General features: G+C 44.1%; 1 protein-coding gene across 5 annotated transcripts in view; it reads left to right on the top strand.

Moving 5' to 3' along the window:
- Positions 1-17664, top strand: part of LOC116841322 — a 139416-nt gene that overhangs the window by 63335 nt on the left and 58417 nt on the right. For 4 of the 5 annotated variants that reach the window (XM_032809150.1, XM_032809141.1, XM_032809173.1 and 1 more), the window contains exons 3-6: positions 9485-9633; positions 11157-11285; positions 13405-13591; positions 17061-17323. In XM_032809150.1, coding sequence (XP_032665041.1) covers positions 9485-9633; positions 11157-11285; positions 13405-13591; positions 17061-17323 — 728 coding nt within the window. The remainder of the gene's footprint in view (positions 1-9484; positions 9634-11156; positions 11286-13404; positions 13592-17060; positions 17324-17664) is intronic. The other variant, XM_032809165.1, reaches the window with a different exon arrangement.

Raw genomic sequence — 17664 nt, forward strand, 5'->3', positions numbered from 1 at the left:
TCAAAATAGTGCAAAAGCACATGTCGAAAAAACACTTTATCGCGTTCCATTTTTCACAAAGCAAAAGAAATTGTTGTTTAGGAAAATAATTGTGTATGCTGACTGAATGTTATCGAGAAATGTCGAAATTAATCACAAACTACCTGTTTCGTTAGTAATGACTACTAGAACTGTTTGCATTGCCATCTAACATTTGCGGGCGGAAACTAAGTTAAGGTCCTAATACAATCTACTTTGACGCTAAAGAAAGCGAAAGCGGAAATTTCAGACATCATCAAAGTAGGAGTAAATTATATCATTAGAATTAAACCTACTTTGCTATCTTAGCTTCTACTGCGGTGTAGAATTCAATGTTCAATTTTCAATATTCAACATAGAGTTAAAATTTCGACTCGGGTTCTTTCATCTGCAGTAAGTCTTGTTCTCAATAGAAATTTCTTCTAGTGAAAGGACACTTTGCTTCCAGTAAACGACAGAAATTACGCAACAACCTGATATCATCGTTTCATTTTATCCAAAAGAATCCGAAATTACTCATTGCGCAACTTGATATAAGATAAAGCAGTAAACTGGAAGTGTTGTCACTGAAAATCGGCGAGTGTTTACTGACTACCGGTGACAAGCACTCTTTTCACTGATTAGAAAGCTTTTCACCAATTCACTTTAAGGGAGCAGTGGCGTTAAAAGCGGGTCGCGAGTATTCGCGTCGGAACAGACGTCCGAACGAAAGGACTCGTGTCGTTGGGTCCTCGTCGTCGTTGGCTCATCGGACGCGTGACAGATAAAGGATGTCTATTGACGACGCGCGATACCGCGTCGACGATCAGAGGGACCCAGTGAACGATCAAAGATAAATGAGAGGATGGTGGCCCGCCGTCTGCTCACCATCGCCGATCAATAATCTTTCCGCTTGTATAAATAGCCGCTATTGATTTTTCACTTTGCAAGGTATTCTTCGTTTGCCTTCTATCGGCGGATCGCCACAGCCTTCAATATTTCAGCGTCGGCGCTGGCGAAAACAAACAGCTCGCCCCTTGATTGCACTCCGCGCGAGTAATATGTATATCGATAAGAGAAGCGGCCTCTCGTGGACAGAAAGGAGAGGCGGCTGATGGCGAAACAAACGAGTCGACAAATGCGCGCGGGATGCCAAGTGAGATGTGTGCGAATTTAATTAAACATCGAGCTAATTATGAAATTTAGTGGCTCGTAACGCGGGCGAGCTTGCGAACGTGCATGAAATATCGTGACGAGAATTATCGGCGAGATTTCACGGCGCAGCTTGCGCGGAATTATTGTTTCAATGCCGATGATGGTGAGCGAGTGACGTTTACAGAATTCTCCGTAATTGCAGGCACGTGGATGTGCCGTTATTCCGAGCGTGAGAGTCGCGGATCGATTGCACTCGATCGCGACTTTGCGCGGACAGATTCTTTTCTCTCTCTCCTAAGTGAAGAGAGAGAGTACGAGTACCTGTAAGAGGCTAATCGTGACCCCCGATACGTCAGATAGAATTGTTCGCAGGAGGATCCCCGAGTCGAAATTTTAGCCCTATATTGAGCCTTGAATTCTACAACGCAGTAGTAGCTGAGTTAGCAAAATAGGTTTAATTCTAATTATGCAATTTACTCCTACTTGGACTCTGCTGATGTCCGAAATTTTTCTTTTCACTTTCTTTAGCGTCAAAATAATGTAGATGTTCAGTGGAATAGCGAGGCTGAAAGTAGGATAAAAATTTCGACTCGAGTAGATTAAATACAATTAAAAGAGGTTGATGCAGGTTTTAAAGTATCAAAATAAGTGTTAAATGGAATAGTGAGGCTAAAAGTAAGATCAAAATTTCGATTTGGGTCTCGTTTGAAACAATGAAGGATTTTAAAGTACACAGAGAGAACGATTTGGTTGAATCAAATAAACACTTCTTTGGAATAGTCCAAGCGAATTTTTCGATTGATCAAACAAAATGTTGCTTGAAGCAACAAAAATATTTATTTGCGGTTTAGTTCTAAAGAAATATTTTTGTTGTGTCAACCAAATAATTCGTTTGGACTATTCCAAAGAAACATTTATTTGAATCAATAAATCGTTCTCTCTGTGTAGGAGCTAAGTTAGCAAAGTGGGTTTAATTCTGATGATATTAATTTATTTCAACTTTGAAGGTGTTTCTTTTTTTTTTTTAGAGCCGGCCAGAACGTTGTACGCTGAAGCGTCTCGCGTATCTGTCGGAAAATAATATGAGCCTCGGAAATCGATTGCATTAACATGCATACACGCCGACGACGTGGCGCGCCGTAAATCTGCGTTTCATTGCCGGGGCCGGTTCGTTACCGGTAAATTTATCGCGCCCGTGTAAAGCATTCCCGACGCACGTTTCCCGGCTGTTGTTCCACTTTGCGCGGCGGCGCTCTCTCAAAATTTACGTTTGACCCCGCGACCGCTGACGTAATGGACGCGAGAAGTTCACAACAGACCGCGTTGGCATGGATGTCATGCGGAACGCGCGCTTCTAATTTCAGGAAATTGCACGGCCCGTGAGTCCGACTTTGCAATGTCACGGCACGCGGCGAATCTCTAGGAAAACTTTCTTTCGATTACACTCACGTCCCCTCACGCGACGAGATTCGTAGCCCTCGCGTGCGAACGTTCGACTCCCTTCGGATGGTCACGCGCGACAAGCGCCACGAAAGCGGAATTCTCAAGAGCGAACTTAGAGTCGCGCGAATTTCACGCACGCGACCGTGACCCGCGCGAATTGATCTTCGCGATAAATCTTCGCCACGCTGAGAGAAAATAATGACTGACCTGACGAAAATTGCAGTTATTTTTTACCATAACCATATTTTTGGTTGTCCTAACACGAAAATAGTAGTGATAATATGAATATAAATTTATTATCACTAACATAGTAGAATTTAATAAGAAATAGTTTTCTTATAACAGTTATCTTATAATAGTTCAGTATTCAGTATTTTTATAATAGTTTTCTTTTAATAAGAAATAGTTTTCTTCCATAATTTATAGCGTGATTATTTCTCTGTGCGATTATATAGTTGCAAATATTGTTTTCTAAGATCGTCTTATAACTTGTAACTTAAGATAGTTTCTCTGCTTTCCCTGTCTACATCCTGTCGATCTGTTTCCATCTATGAGTTCTGCGATACGACACGACAGGTCTATGAATTTCGTCGATCGCTACGGGTCTTAAGGCAGAAGCGCTTTCACTTGGCTATTGTCGCGAACTGAATCGCTGTTGATCGAGAAATTACTGTCGCAAAGATCCAAGAACAGCGATAAAAGAATGTCGAGGATGGCTTCCACGATCATTCATCATGAAAGACTATGTCTCTTTCATGGGTCTTTTGGCCCTTTTGGGACGACCCATGTGTCGCGGTGATCGCGGGAAATGTCGCCGTTCCTTCAATAAGTGAAAAGACCTTTTCCCAGAAGTATTCGCGAAGAAATTCGGTGACGAGTGGCTAACCCGAAATTGACGTTTGTGCGAACTTCCAAGTTGCGGTTTGCCTCTGTAAATAATTTTCTACGGAATTCTGTCGGCACAGAAAGTCGACAAGTGGTGGATTCTTTCCTATAACACCTTGTATGCTTATGTATTAGATGGTAAACTTAGTTCCTGCGGTTTTTTTGTTTAAAAAACTCATTTATTTCGACATCAAAAGCAAAAAATATATTAATCGAAGTATTTTCCCTCGCTAGCTATACATTTTTCCTATCTTTCGGGCAACGCGTAGATTCCGCGACGATAGAACGATTGGTCTTTTGATGCAATCCATTCGTCGATCCATTTTCGCACATCTTCGTAATTTCTGAAGTGTGTATCCACCAAGCCGTGCTGCATCGACCGGAACAAGTAATAGTCCGAAGGAGCTAAGTCTGGTGAATACGCTGAGTGCGGGAAAACTTCCCACTCGAGCTGCATCAGTGTTTCTTTGACGGCTTTGGCAACGTGTGGTCGAGCGTTGTCGTGCAAAAGCATGACTTTACATCGATTGCTGGCTATTGCTGGCCTTTTTTTCAACAATGCTTCATTCAGACGGTTTAATTGTGATTGATATCGTGATACTTTCGTTCGGTCTGAGTAGCTCATAATAAACGACGCCGTGCATATCCCACCAAATGCAAAGCATTGCTTTGTGGCCATGAATATTTCTCTTTGGTGTGGATGTCGATGGTTGGCCAGGGTCTACCCATGATTTTCTTCGTTTAGGATTATCGAAGTATATCCATTTTTCATCGCCAGTCACTATGCGCCACAAAAAACTCTTCTTTTTCTGCCTGGCGAGCAGAGAAATAGAGATGTTTAAGCGATTCGCAATGGCATTTGCGGTTAATTCGTGTGGTACCCATTTTCCCTCCTTTTGAATTTTTCCCATTGCATGTAGACGTTTGGAAACAGCCATCGGAGTAACATTTAATGCTGCAGACAATTCTTGGAGCGTTTGAGTAGAGTTTTCGTCCAATAATGCCTGCAAATCGGTGTCTTCAAACTTTTTCGGTTGGCCTGAGCGTTCTTTATCATTGACATCAAAATCACCACTCTTAAATCGCTGAAACCATACTTGGCATGTTCTTTCCGATGGAGCATAATTGCCATAAGCTTCGAAAAGCAATTTATGAGCTGCAGCTGCAGTTTTTTTCAAGTCAAAGTAATGAAGCAGCACATGTCGAAAAAACAACTTATCACGTTCCATATTTAATCAAAAGAAAAAATAGCACTGCTCGCTTAAATGAATCTCTTCGCACTGAATTTTATTGACAAATGTCTAACCTCTAAAATGCAGCCAGTTTCAGATGTCAAAATAAATTACACCTACAACTAACGTCATCTAACTGTGAGCCGCAGGAACTAAGTTTACCACCTAATAGATTTTTGTTTACAAAATTCTTATGGATTATCGGAAAAAGGAAGATTTCTGCCACTGATTTTATCCCTTCCTCCTCCCTCGGTCTTTCACTCGCGGAAATTCTCTTTTTCTTCACGTAAGGTCTTCCGGTCGCGCACTATGTCGAGCTCGCAACCGCGTCGATCGACATGTCTAATGAAAAGTATTCAGCCAACGGAGCGCCGTATAGAAAACTCGTTGTTGTCGGCCCGTATTCTTTCTCGCTCGCACAATCGGATATCCCGGTGCGGACACCCGCTCGACTTTTGCACCGTGTACGAAAAACAAAAAGAAAGCGAACAACGAGGAAAAACTCGTCTCTTGTATCATACGTTCGTGCCGGAAGAGCGGGAAAAACTCGCCTATCCGCTGTGAGGTGAATAATCGTTTCGGCGTATTGCGATCTTGCGGAGACTCAGTAAACGGTTTTCCGAAATGTGTGTGTTCAACAAAGACCCTTTTTCCATGTGAAAGACACGGAATCTCTTCATCATAATATAAGCTCACGAGCAATCAGAATGAATAAGTAAAAGAAAACAATTGGAGTATCCATGAGGGAGTATAAAGCGTCTCTTTTATAATGACGTGAGAACTTTCTTCGTACCACATGCTTATGTTCTTCAAGTTTCGTGGGATGAAATTTCACTCGAAAGGTAGAATGATCTCATAGACTTATAGAGTAGAACAGAATAGATTGCGCACTTTTACGGGACGGTTGATGGCAAAACTGAAAGACAGAGATGCGCTAAATCTAGGAGGGGGTAAAGAGGCAAAAAAGAGAATGAAACATGAGAGTAGAAGACGCATTTTGATCCTGTAATCACTTCTTCTCTTCTGTTCTCTTTATCAACTAGACAACAGACAAGGAAAGCATCTTCACTGTCCTCTCTTACTAATGCCGACTTCATTCGTTCTACAGCAACGTACAGTCTATCTTATGTGTCCATGCTCGTACTGCGACGAATACGTCTCACCCTCTTTCTCTCTTCGTGGATGGCCGGATTCGAGAGTCAGCGATTACTTCTGTTTGCGTCGTCGTTTCACGACGTCGTAAGCCTATTCGTTCCCGCGAGTTCCATAAATTAAGTAGACCTGGGCGTTTCCTGTGGTTCCCTGCTCTTCCTCTTCTATTTTCTCCCATGCCATCCCCTGTCCCAAGAACGTGCCATTCCCCTCAACCCTTCGTCGTTTTTCGATGACGCGCGCGGCCAATTAAATTCCGCCGTTTTCTTCCGTCGTCTGTACCCCATTCCGAGAGCGAACGTTTCTTTCCTCTTTTTTTCTACTCTGCTCAGAGAGGAGGGACGATAGAAAGAGACAGAGAGGAAGAGACCGCGAAATTTCTCTGAAGTTTCGCTTCGTTCGTTCGTTACTTCGTCATTAGGCGGACTGATTTAATTCTGTCCTCCTGTATAAAGCGGCACCCTCTCATAAAACTCGTCATGCCCTGCGGAATTCTGCCCTTGGTATCCGAATGAGGCGAATAAAAAGCTTGCAAACGCGTTTTTTCCTTTTTTGCCCCTCCATACCCGTCACTTATCGTACAGTGAGCCGATTTATCTGTTCAATCATTCTCTCCTTATTATCGATATCACGTGTCAATCCTCCATTTATGAGGAATTAAAACAAAGGCGGGGAGTCTATGTTACGCGTTTTACACTTCGTTTCGACGCACGTCCTATCAATTTCCGATGTTGAAAGCGTTATCGTGCTCGGTGGAACCTCCGATCACGAAATATTCCACGTATTTTCGCCAGGTTGTTGACAGGCAAGTCGAGGGTTTCGAAAAAACGTAACCTCGGTAGATCGTGCTTTTTTTAAAGCCGCGTTGGGAGGTTCGCTGCCGTGGGAGCGATTTTAATCTCAATGCAACTTCGGTGTAGCGCTCATTGCCCCCAAGACACCTGTACTTCTTGGACGTAAGACAGATTCCTGCGAGCGCGAATTACGAGCAAGCAAGACGAATGACAAATCGCGCGGACGAACGCCCGCGTTCGTCGTCGCGCACCTCGAGATATCTCGGGGAAAACTGTCACCGACTTTTTGCGAGACGGTCCCCGAGACGATCAAAAGCAATGAGAAAATGAGGGCGAGGTGAACTCGACGGAGAGAGAGAGAGAGAGAGAAAGCTGTGAGTGCAACTCTCGTACAAAGCGAGTTACTGCAATCAAGAACTCTTCGCGAGACGTGTCGCTGCGGATACGGGAAAGTCTGCTCGCTCGTACGCTCGTACGTATACTTTTTCAGCCGCGCCAAACTCCGAAAGACTTCGTTAGGACACGTCGCTGTTTGTCTTCGTTCGCTTGTTCGCCCGGGAAACGGCGATGCCATCCGGTCGCGAACAGAGGGGTGTCCGTCGCACAAGTGAGGCGGCGAATGTCCGATTCGCAGCACCGCCGTCGTGAACGCGATGTTTTTGCGGGACCATTAAGCAACGTCCGCGCGAATTTTTAGCATTTTTATTCCCTTCGCCATTCCTTTTCCCCGCCACATTTTGTTTCACGATTTTGTTTGGGCCCTTTAGCAATGTCATGTGACGTGTGAAATTACTCCCCTCCCTCTGACATATGAAAAAAGAAAAAATAGCTTGTAATAATGTTGTAATAATTATTAGACCGCGCTATTACATCTTCTTTCGAAATACAAATATAATTTCTTCTCTCAATAATATCAAATTAATTACTTTATTCTGTAATTTAAATTAGCAAAAGCTATTTTGAAGGCAAGAGATATTTCGAAATGAACATTTTGGTCATTAACACAAAATTAAATTATTTTTATAGAATATAATGTACTTTTCATTTTGTAACTTTAATTAATAAAAGTCGTGGTTTGAAGGGAAAACATATCTCGAAGCGAACATTTTTTTTATCATTAACACAAAATTTAATTATTTTTATAGAATATCATATTTTTCAGGTAAAAATTTCGATACAAAATCCGTGTGAGATTTTACGGCCTTCGCTTCCTCTCTGTCCTTCCTGCCCTCACAATCGCCACGCAAACCAATAAATCCATCCCTCCCTCCCCCCTTGTGGTATGACGTAATTGTTGAATGACCCCTAATTTTGAAACACACGCGTTTATGACAGCGCGCGTCCGATAAAATGTGCATTATTTCATACTTCTTTCCCTTTTTTTCGAACATATAGCATTTCAAATGTGTATCCGATAAGGTGTACGTTATTTATTTTCTTTTTTTGAAGATATTGCAGCTCAAATATGTATCAGTGTATTCATCGACCTCTTCAATCTGGAAATTGGAGGACGAGTATCGCGAAGTGATTAAGAAGCAAAAAAGAAAAGGGAAGAAAGAACAAGCAGGCATGCGGTATCGTAGATGGGAAAATTCCTGGAAATTTTCCGGGAAGGATATTTCCACTGAGATATTGGTCCTTGGCGCTACACAACATGCCGTGCCCGAGGGCAGGCGAAGTCGGGAGATGAATTTCCGGAAAACCACGAAAGCGTCGTGTCGCGACATCTTGTCGTGAAATTGCCGTCCCTCGCGAGAAAGACAATATACTCGACGGACTAAGAGTATCCGGCGTGTATCTCTTTTCCTCTCGTGTAACAACAAACGCAGTCATCAGTGTATCAAGTTTCGGAAGCTGCTACGCGAATTAAAAACATACAAATTTTCCTCTTCCTCTCTCTCTCTCTTTTTCTTTCTCTCTCTTCCTCTCTGTCTTTTTTCTTGCCGGTATATAATCACGGCACATTCGAAAGATAATTGTATTTCCAGCACACGAGGACTATCGTCGGGAATAACACGCGGCACTAATTAGCCCGACATTTTAGCACGCGAGAATTAATGGCAAAAACTAGTTCCATCAATGCGACGGGTTAATCATGACGTAACGGATTATTATTGATCTAATTTACGCCCGCTGAGATTATATCGCATCAGTTCGGCGGATTGCAAAATGATGCGTACATCGTGCATTGGAAATTTATATACCCTCCTGCAACGTAATTAGACACGAGATGAAAACGGAATGGGCACACGCACAGTGTAGGTGTGTAATAAACATATATACAGAAAGAAAATGTTAGTCATGAAACTAATAACTTGTACATTATCCTTTTAAGTAATATTTTTATTAATTGACATTGAGAAAAACATGTGTTTGGTATTTGTAATTATAATCATAGAGAAATAATTACTATAAATTAGGTCAAGAAAACTATTTTTTTCATTAAATTATATTATAATATTATATGATAATAATTTTATATGCATATTACCACTACCATTTTTGTGTTACAACAACCAAAGATATAGTTAAGCTAAAAAATAACTATAATTTTAGTTTGGCCAATCATTTTTCTAAATATAGCACTTTTCTTTCAGTAGTATACATTATACACACACATGTAACTCACATCTAACGCGCATCCAGCGAGTTAACGCAGTTAGCGTGCGTTCGATTACAATTAGACGATTTAGCCATCGATTTGCTAAAAGCAACAAATACGGCACGTAATAGTAACAACAACTGAAGCGTAATTTATCGCATTAATTATCAACTAGCAGCAGCAACGACGACCGTTTCATTGCGGCGATTCGTTTTTGATTACAGCGCTCCGGTACCAGAATGCAAACCCGAGAACAGATCGGCGCGAGGTCCTGGAGGACGACCGGCGCCTCTGCTGCGATCCAGGACTCTGCCGGCCATTGTTACACCCGGCCTCAGCATACTTCAAGCTCAAATCGAAGCTCGTTACAATGGTGAGTGTTAATGATGAAGCCCGAAGAGAGCCGCTTTCTTCTACACCTCTCGTTATTTCGCGACCGCGATCTCGTCGTGTTCTCTCTTTCTCGCAGTCTCGCACGTAAATACCGTTCATTCTATCTCGTCTAGGTCCACCCAGCGACAATGTTTCCTCTATCTTTCGTTGCTTCCCGCGGTTTCTCTTGCGTCTGAGGCGCACTTAGTTCGCGGCGAGAGAGACGCCCGGCTCTCGTCATTTTGCCGCTGGTAATTCGCTCTTTTGAATTTGCGAAAATACAATATTACCTCTTACCGTTGTTCCGGGACATTGTGTCGTTTCTTGCGGTTCTTCTCGCGACGCGGATTTTCAACGACAGCCGCACAGCCGACGCGTGAGTAGAGCGCAATGAGATGAATTAGTTCGATTATAAGTCGTCTGATGAATTTAACTCTAGCCCTTTGTGCCCTGTTGTCCCTTTGTGTGTCCTGTGTGCGCTTTGTGACCAAGGCTGTGCCCGAAGGCTGACGAAATTTCCCGGAAAGCTCACCACCATTACGCCTTTTAACTGACTTCAAGTGTAGGAGGTTCTTCATTCGCCCCGTCTGTATGTTTACTTGTTTGTATGTTCCCTGGTAACTCGAGAATCATTAGAGATGAAAATTGCTGTGTGTTCAGTATGTTATCTACTAAGGTTTTAGATTAACATTATTATCCAGATTTGCCTCAGGATCGAATAACTCCATTATTTTCTTAAAAATCCGAGAACATTTGGAGATATATAAGACGAAACTTTTATCTTTAACCGACTTCAGGAAGAAACTTTTTTAGATTTCAATAATAAATTTTTAATAAAAAGTACGAAATAAAACAATTTTTCCTAAAAATAAACCAACTTCAAAAACCTCAAAAGCCGCAAAAAGCACGCAACAATTTCGATATTCGATATTCCTATGCAGCCACAATCCCATTCTAACGTTCTAACGATATTGGAAGTCGGCGCGAAAAAGATAAATGATGGACAATTATTTATAATTGTAGGGAGGTAAATAGTAAAAAAATGATTATGACTCAATTTTATGTGTAGACAGGTTTTCGCGAGTTCCAATATTGTCAGAATTCCAGAATAAATCTGCAGGCAATATTGAGAGGATGTTGAGTCAAAGCTGTCCCTTCAAAGTTCTTGAGGCTTTTGGAGGTGACTTATTTTCGGGCTCCGAATCAGCTTTGATACTAGTTTAAATTTTGATGAAAAACCCGAAAGGCGCCAACGCGCATTTTCCAAGTTCAACGAAAAATGCTTCAGGGCACGCTTTGGAGCGCAAGGGCTCAAGCTAACCTCATGTCGCGAGTGAGTTTTTCGCCAAGAGAGCCGTGACGTCGCGAAATCACGAGCGAGCTCGTCGCCGCCAGTCGTAAATTCGAGGATTCGCGCGAGAGCATGCGACCGCGTCACGTTTTCGCGCCGTTAAGAACAATCGCGCGTAAGCGCGACACCAGGCCCCTCACATTTAATCACAGTCATCTTTCGCTCGCATTCAGCGGTAACAACGGGGATATCGGTCGTACCACCTACTACGGACAGTACGACTTGCGCGAAGCGCGGAAGCGCGACTTCCCATTGTACGAAGCTTCTTACGCCGAGAATATCCTTTACGGACGACACGATAGGTAAGGCACCCAAAGAATTTATTGGATAAGTCTTAGAATGGAGACTCACTCTCTCTCTCTCTCTCTCTCTCTCTCTTACTCTCAGGTTTATATGTTAGAGTTTCAGCACCGCCGCGCTTTAAAAGCTGATGTTCTTACGGTACTTTTCGTGTCACCCACGTGTCATCCTGTCTCCTCACTTGCGCACCCTTCGCATTTCTTTCTCTCTCTCTCTCTCTCTCTTTCTCTCTCTCTCTTTCTCTCTCTCTCTCTCTCTTTCTCTTTCTCTTTCTCTCTTTCTGATCACGCATGCGGATCATTCGAGTAATCCCGACGGTGGTCTCGTCGATTGTCCGATTCGCGCGACGTTGAGCGGAGCTTGAGTATGATCTACAGCGCATCAATGTCCCCCTGAGTATAATAGCCTATTATTGTGCTATTCGGAATGCAAGCTTGAGTAAAAATGGAGTCGTCCTCGTTGTTGTTATGTGTGCGCTATTGAGAGACTGCGATTTGGGATCGAGGCAGATAAAACGGCAGTGTCTCGGACTGGCATACGTTCGAGACAGATCGTTTCCTTGCTTTCAAACACGCACACATATGTTCAGGTGTTGCGGAGTTTCGATTGGAATGGACGTTCACATATCATACACACACACACATCCATACATACATGGGCACAAATCCTTTTTATGTATAACGACAACAACAAAACAGCGAAACACGTGGAACACGCTGAATTTATAACGCGGCGGGCGACGACACACTCCATAGGAACAGCGAGGTGTGGCGTTTTGTTTCCACGCTGCAAGAAAATGCACAGCCGTCATAAACAACATGTCGACACGGTGTTTACGCTCGCATGCATGTTTCTTTACCGGTGCTTTACGCGAGCGCGCGAATTTTCACTAGGATTGCCGAAACCGACCGATGCTTCGTCGTGGAAGTTCGCTCGTTCGTCCAGGAGAATCGTACAAAAGACGCACAGATAGGGAAAAACGTCCGTTCAAATATTATCTGTTATATTATCAAATACTTTGAGGTGCATGGCGATGAACAAATTAACTAATTAACTGATAAATAATTAAATTCCCATGCATTTTAATATTTGACAAAATCCGCAAACTGGCCGGCTATACAGGCAGAGAATTTTGTAATAAAAGTTATTATATAGAATTTTGTAAATACGATATCGATGTTTTGCAGTAATTGACTATCTTTCATTTCATACATGTTATTTATATTTTAGGAAATGGAGCGTCTTATTCCTCATGCATTTTTGTTGTACTTGTTGATGATAGGAGTGAGAAAATTAAAAAGCTATAAACTGCCCGTGAAACTCAAAGTGGGCCAAAATAAACAAATATGACCTAAATATTTTTGTACTTCTACATTAATGCGAAAATTAGAAAGAAATCAGAGTGTATCTTTTGGGTACATTGAGGGAAAAATGATCTTAAAATCAACAAATATTTTTTTTATGGGTGCCGTTAACATATTTAATTAAATCTAAATTCTCTTTATTTAAATCAAATATTGTTTACCTAATTTAAGTAAACAATATTTGGTTTAAATAAAGAGAATTTAAATTTAAATAAATATGTTAATGGCATCAAAGTGATATTTGTTGATTTTAAGGTAATTTTTCCCTCAGCGTAGGTTTACTTGTTGGTAAAACTTGCTGACTATCTCTATATCCCTGCACTGTTGGAAAAACATAGTACAGTCGAGAAGGATTCGTACAAGAAAGTAATATTAATTCTGTCTATCCGTGTATCGGACGTTTTCCCCTACGTACACCTCGCATTCGATCTCTCATCCCTAATAAAGACGGTCTCGCGCGACGAAAGAAACAACGAGTCGGCGGGAACGTTGCTGACTATCTCTATATTCCTGCACTGTTGGAAAAACATAGTACAGTTGAGAAGGATTCGTACAAGAAAGTAATATCAATTCTGTCTATCCGTGTATCGGACGTTTTCCCCTACGTACACCTCGTTCTTGACACGAGCAATGTCGCGAGGACTCGGTGGCGCGCGATGGACTCCGGCGGAGAATCGGCCAAGACGGACTTTCCAATTTTCCACCGGTGTCGATCACGCGAGGATTCCTCACGTCCGACCTCTTCTCTGTGACACAGAACGCCGCGTCTCCGACTCCGGCCCGACTAGCAGAGAATCCTCCAAGGAGCACTCAGCGAGGAGCGGCAGGTTGAGCACCAGCAGTATCGGCGGCTCGCAACCCCTGAACAGGCTCGCGAGGCTCTTGAACCAGCGGCCGAGTTTCACCCCCAGCGATGAAATTCCACGACGGCTCTCCTGGGAGAGGTATGTCACCGAACCGAGAGTATGCCGCGCGCCGATACCGGGCTATGCTTGCTATCTTACACCTCGCGATCGGGTATGACTTACGATCCCCGTCCGACTTACGATCGTGTTCCGGACGCTTAGCAAACACTAAATACGCCTTTCTGATACTCAAGCTGAGACGCTCCTGTAAGAAGAACTTCACCCTTCAAGGGGATGCTGGACACTGACATGCAATGTCTCTCTTAGATCTTTTTGGACGCACTGTGTATTAAAAAAAAAATTCTTTTTTCTTGTCAGCTTTCAGTTACTCGTTTACAGAATCGCGTTGCCGCGCGAAACTTGTTCCAATCGATCGGTCAAGGGTCGGTCAAAGCAGAATCGACGCCGACGAATACAACCCGCGCAAAGAGAGACAGAGACACCGGGTTGGAACGAATGGAATACGAAATCAGGCGGAAAACCAATAGACACAAACGTCAGCTCGAGCGAGACTACTTAATCAACGCAGTCGGCATTTGCTTTGCAAAGCTCGCTTCTTTGTCTCTCGATTGCACCGTGGACTCGCTTTTGAGTCGTTTGGAGGATCGCTCGATTCGTCGGCGCGGACAGGCTCGCGAAATAAACTCGATATCTTTCCCGTGAGCTCTTATCTGCGGATCCGCTGGACCATAGTGACGGTTAACTCGAGCGATACCACTCTTTGCCACCTACGCTCCCTCCGTCACGCCATAAGCAGGCAGCGTTTTTTCACACACTGGCGGCGAGATGTGGTATCGTCCTTGTCCTTTACGTGATACGATCGCGTTATTTATAGCCGTGATATTTATTTCGCGTGACCGCCGAAATATCAGACGGTTAAGGAACACACCTCGTTGAGCAACGAGACGAATCGCTCATACTTAGCGAATACTCTCCCGGACCGACGATCGCGATTACGTCGCGCGGCCGACGATAAATCGTCGCGTTGAGGGAAAGCAACTGCGTTGTAATGAGTAAAGTCATTTCTCAGCGAGATACCGGACCGGATACGCGCGACTTCAGATACAATTCCAGATGCAGCAGGCGCGCGCCCCGAAATATCGCACCGGGTTATCGTTTCCTGCAGCAAGCGTGCACAATGAATTTCTCGTTGTAGCGTGGGACGATATCGAGTGCGCGATTTCCTTGTTAACAATACTATCGCAAGCGCGTTGTTATCGGTCGCGCGTCGATGAATAGCGCGCCTCTCGATAGATTTTCCGCTGTGCGTTATCTCGCAGCCAGGCGGGTTCCGCGTGTAAGGGCGGAAAGCAATTGCCAACTAGTGCGTTTCCGTTTCCGAAAACCGGCGCGATTTCCCATTTGTTGCCGAGATATACCCTCGTCCTGTTCGAGCGGGCCTTCGGAGTTAAGCTCGCTTTAAGCGAAATCGACGCGCGCGGCTGAGAGCCTCCCCCGCGTTACGAAAATTGCCGTGCCGGATTAAAATACAAATGTCGCCAAGTCACTCCGAGGAGAGAACGCGGCAGCTGATGCCCCACGAGAGTTCCCGGGACTCACGAGAAACGGAGAATCAAGACCGAGTATCGTCTCTCTCGATGGAAGTAACGAACCTTAGTTAATTTCACGCTGCTTTCCGTGCGGGAAAGGAGCTCCACGTGGGATTAAGCGCGCTTGACCTGCGCGCACCGATTCGCTCCCGGTGATCCCTCCGTCGGCTCGAGACCGATTTCCTCGCCTTCATTATAAACCGTGTCCTGTCGCAGATTAAGCGCGATGTGAGAGCGATTATCCGCGATAATCGCGCGATTCTTGTCAGTGGATTCTCCTTAAGTGACGCAGGAACGGTGTCTGTGTTATGTGGAAAAGCTTTCGCCAACATTTTCGAGTGGATGAGATACGGCTCGATGTTCCCGGTAAATTAAATCCCACGTGATGATCTTCAGTAATTATTACCAAGCTTAATTCAAAGTCTCCGGGTAACCAAAGATACTTTCTGAATTTCCCGGAGCGGAATCCCACTCGGAATGTGGAGCAACCACAAACGAGTTCCTTGAGTGATTTTTAACTAATGCAGAGTGAATTCTCCCCTCGAGATCTTTAAGTAAATATTTCCACTCAAGACTGCGGGTTGTACGCGATCGATTATGTGTCTTACACTCAACATTAATAAGACGCTGTCGCAGCATCCGACATGATCTGGCAGTCGACGCGTTCTGCTTGCAGCAGACTGCAAGCAGAATCAACAGTTAATCCACAAACTCGCGTTTCGCTTCTCGAGCGTGACTTTATACTTGTCGGCCATGCAACAGAGGCGCGGCGTGAACGCGTGCATGCGACGAGGTTCAAACTAATTCCTTACACCATGGCGCATAAAACTGTTAAACATTGGCGCTCTTTGCGCCACGGTAATTCGATGTTCGACGAAAGGATGCGGCGGCGTGGCGAAGCCAGTGCGTGGGCGTAGTCGCGTCTAGGATACTCTACTCCGAGTCATCAAGTATCTTCATTATACAAACGCGCGCGTGTGTATGTGTGTGTGTGTGTGTGTGTGTGTGTGTGCGTGCGTGCGTATACGCGGGCGATATTAAATTACCGTCACCTCGATGAGGTGGTAGGTCGACAAGGAAACGCTTAAAACGGGGGAAAAGCACGTCGGGGTCGTGTGACATCGGCAGTGTATGCATCGCGCGAACCGCACCCACGAAAATGCATCGATCACTTGATTTACGATCCCAATCGCCGTTCAACGCGTCATACGCACGATAGGGACTTTACTTCCTTGCTGTGGATGTCGAAGAGGGATTGGCGCGCACGCTTTTTTCCCCCTCTCATCGTGGACTCTACAGATCTCTCTTTCTTTCTGTCTCGTGATGAAGAACACGACGAAAATACGCTAATTGTCGTCATAAGAATAAAAAGCGAAAACTCCCAACCATCTCTTTCTCTTTCTCCTAAAAGAACGGGAAGGAGAAAACCTGCAGCTTTTTCCTCCGACGAATTAACGCCCTCGACGTTCAGCGATTACTCGCGACAAGAACTTCGGATAAAGTGAACTCGGTATCAATCAGAAAAGATATAATATCTAGATACTGATAATATTAATAGTTATTACTTGAAACTCGTCTCAAGTAGGATACTCAGATTTTAATTTAGAGACAGACGAAAGTTTTTGCGGTTGAAAAACTACAGATATGAATATCACACGCATAGTTTAATTGAGAAATTTCTAATTCAGAGAAGGAATCTGAGAAAGTCACGTGAAACAAGTCCCAAGTGATAACTATTAATACAGATCTTAAATCATCAGACAATAAAAATATATTTTTGAAACAAAGCTTAAAGAATATGTCAAGTTTGATGTTATTCGACTTTTTCGTTTTCCTACAAAAGATTCCGTACCTTTTCGTTTGCAACCTTTCGAACCAGAATACTCCCCTAATAGAAATTCGGCGCGCGCCACGCAACACCCTTGTTATTCTTACAATGAAATAATATGAATCGACAGGCGAGACTGCAGCACGACGAGTTCGTGTCTGCCAAGAAGCAGCTCGATCGACAGCGTGGCGGAATGGGGACTGACCGGAGGGATCGGAACCACCATCGGCAGTAACTACGGCGGCATGAGCTCCGGCAGTAGCTACGGCCTATTTGTCGAGCAGCCACCCCCGAGGAGGAGCCCGAGTCCGTTGTTGGGCGCGAGAGGCGACAGACTGAGCCTGGTGTCGCCCAACATCGGCAGGAGGGTGAAAGGACACAGGGCGGTTGTAGGTAAGTAATCGCACAGCGGGCTATCGATAAGCCTCTTCTCGCGCTGCGACAAAACACCGCGTGAAATAAGCGAGAGAGGAGAAACATCGGTAGGCGGTAGCTTCTCGGGTGATAAGCGCCTATGATGATGACGACGACGACGACGACGACGACGACGACGACGTCAGCGTTACAGTCACCCTTGAATTATATAGGTGTTTCCGAAGTTATAATTGAAAGCAGTTTTGGACGAGCGTTGGCGTGGCGTAAGGAGAGTTAATTAATAAATTGAATGCGCCGGCAGCCTAATCAAAGGACGGACGGCAGCTGACGCAATTTTCCGTAAATTATTAATCAGGTCG

The sequence above is a fragment of the Odontomachus brunneus genome, unplaced genomic scaffold (genome assembly GCF_010583005.1).
Source record: "Odontomachus brunneus isolate Ranch 3 - 2012 unplaced genomic scaffold, Obru_v1 Obru_scaffold_002, whole genome shotgun sequence".
NCBI classification, from domain to species: domain Eukaryota; kingdom Metazoa; phylum Arthropoda; class Insecta; order Hymenoptera; family Formicidae; genus Odontomachus; species Odontomachus brunneus.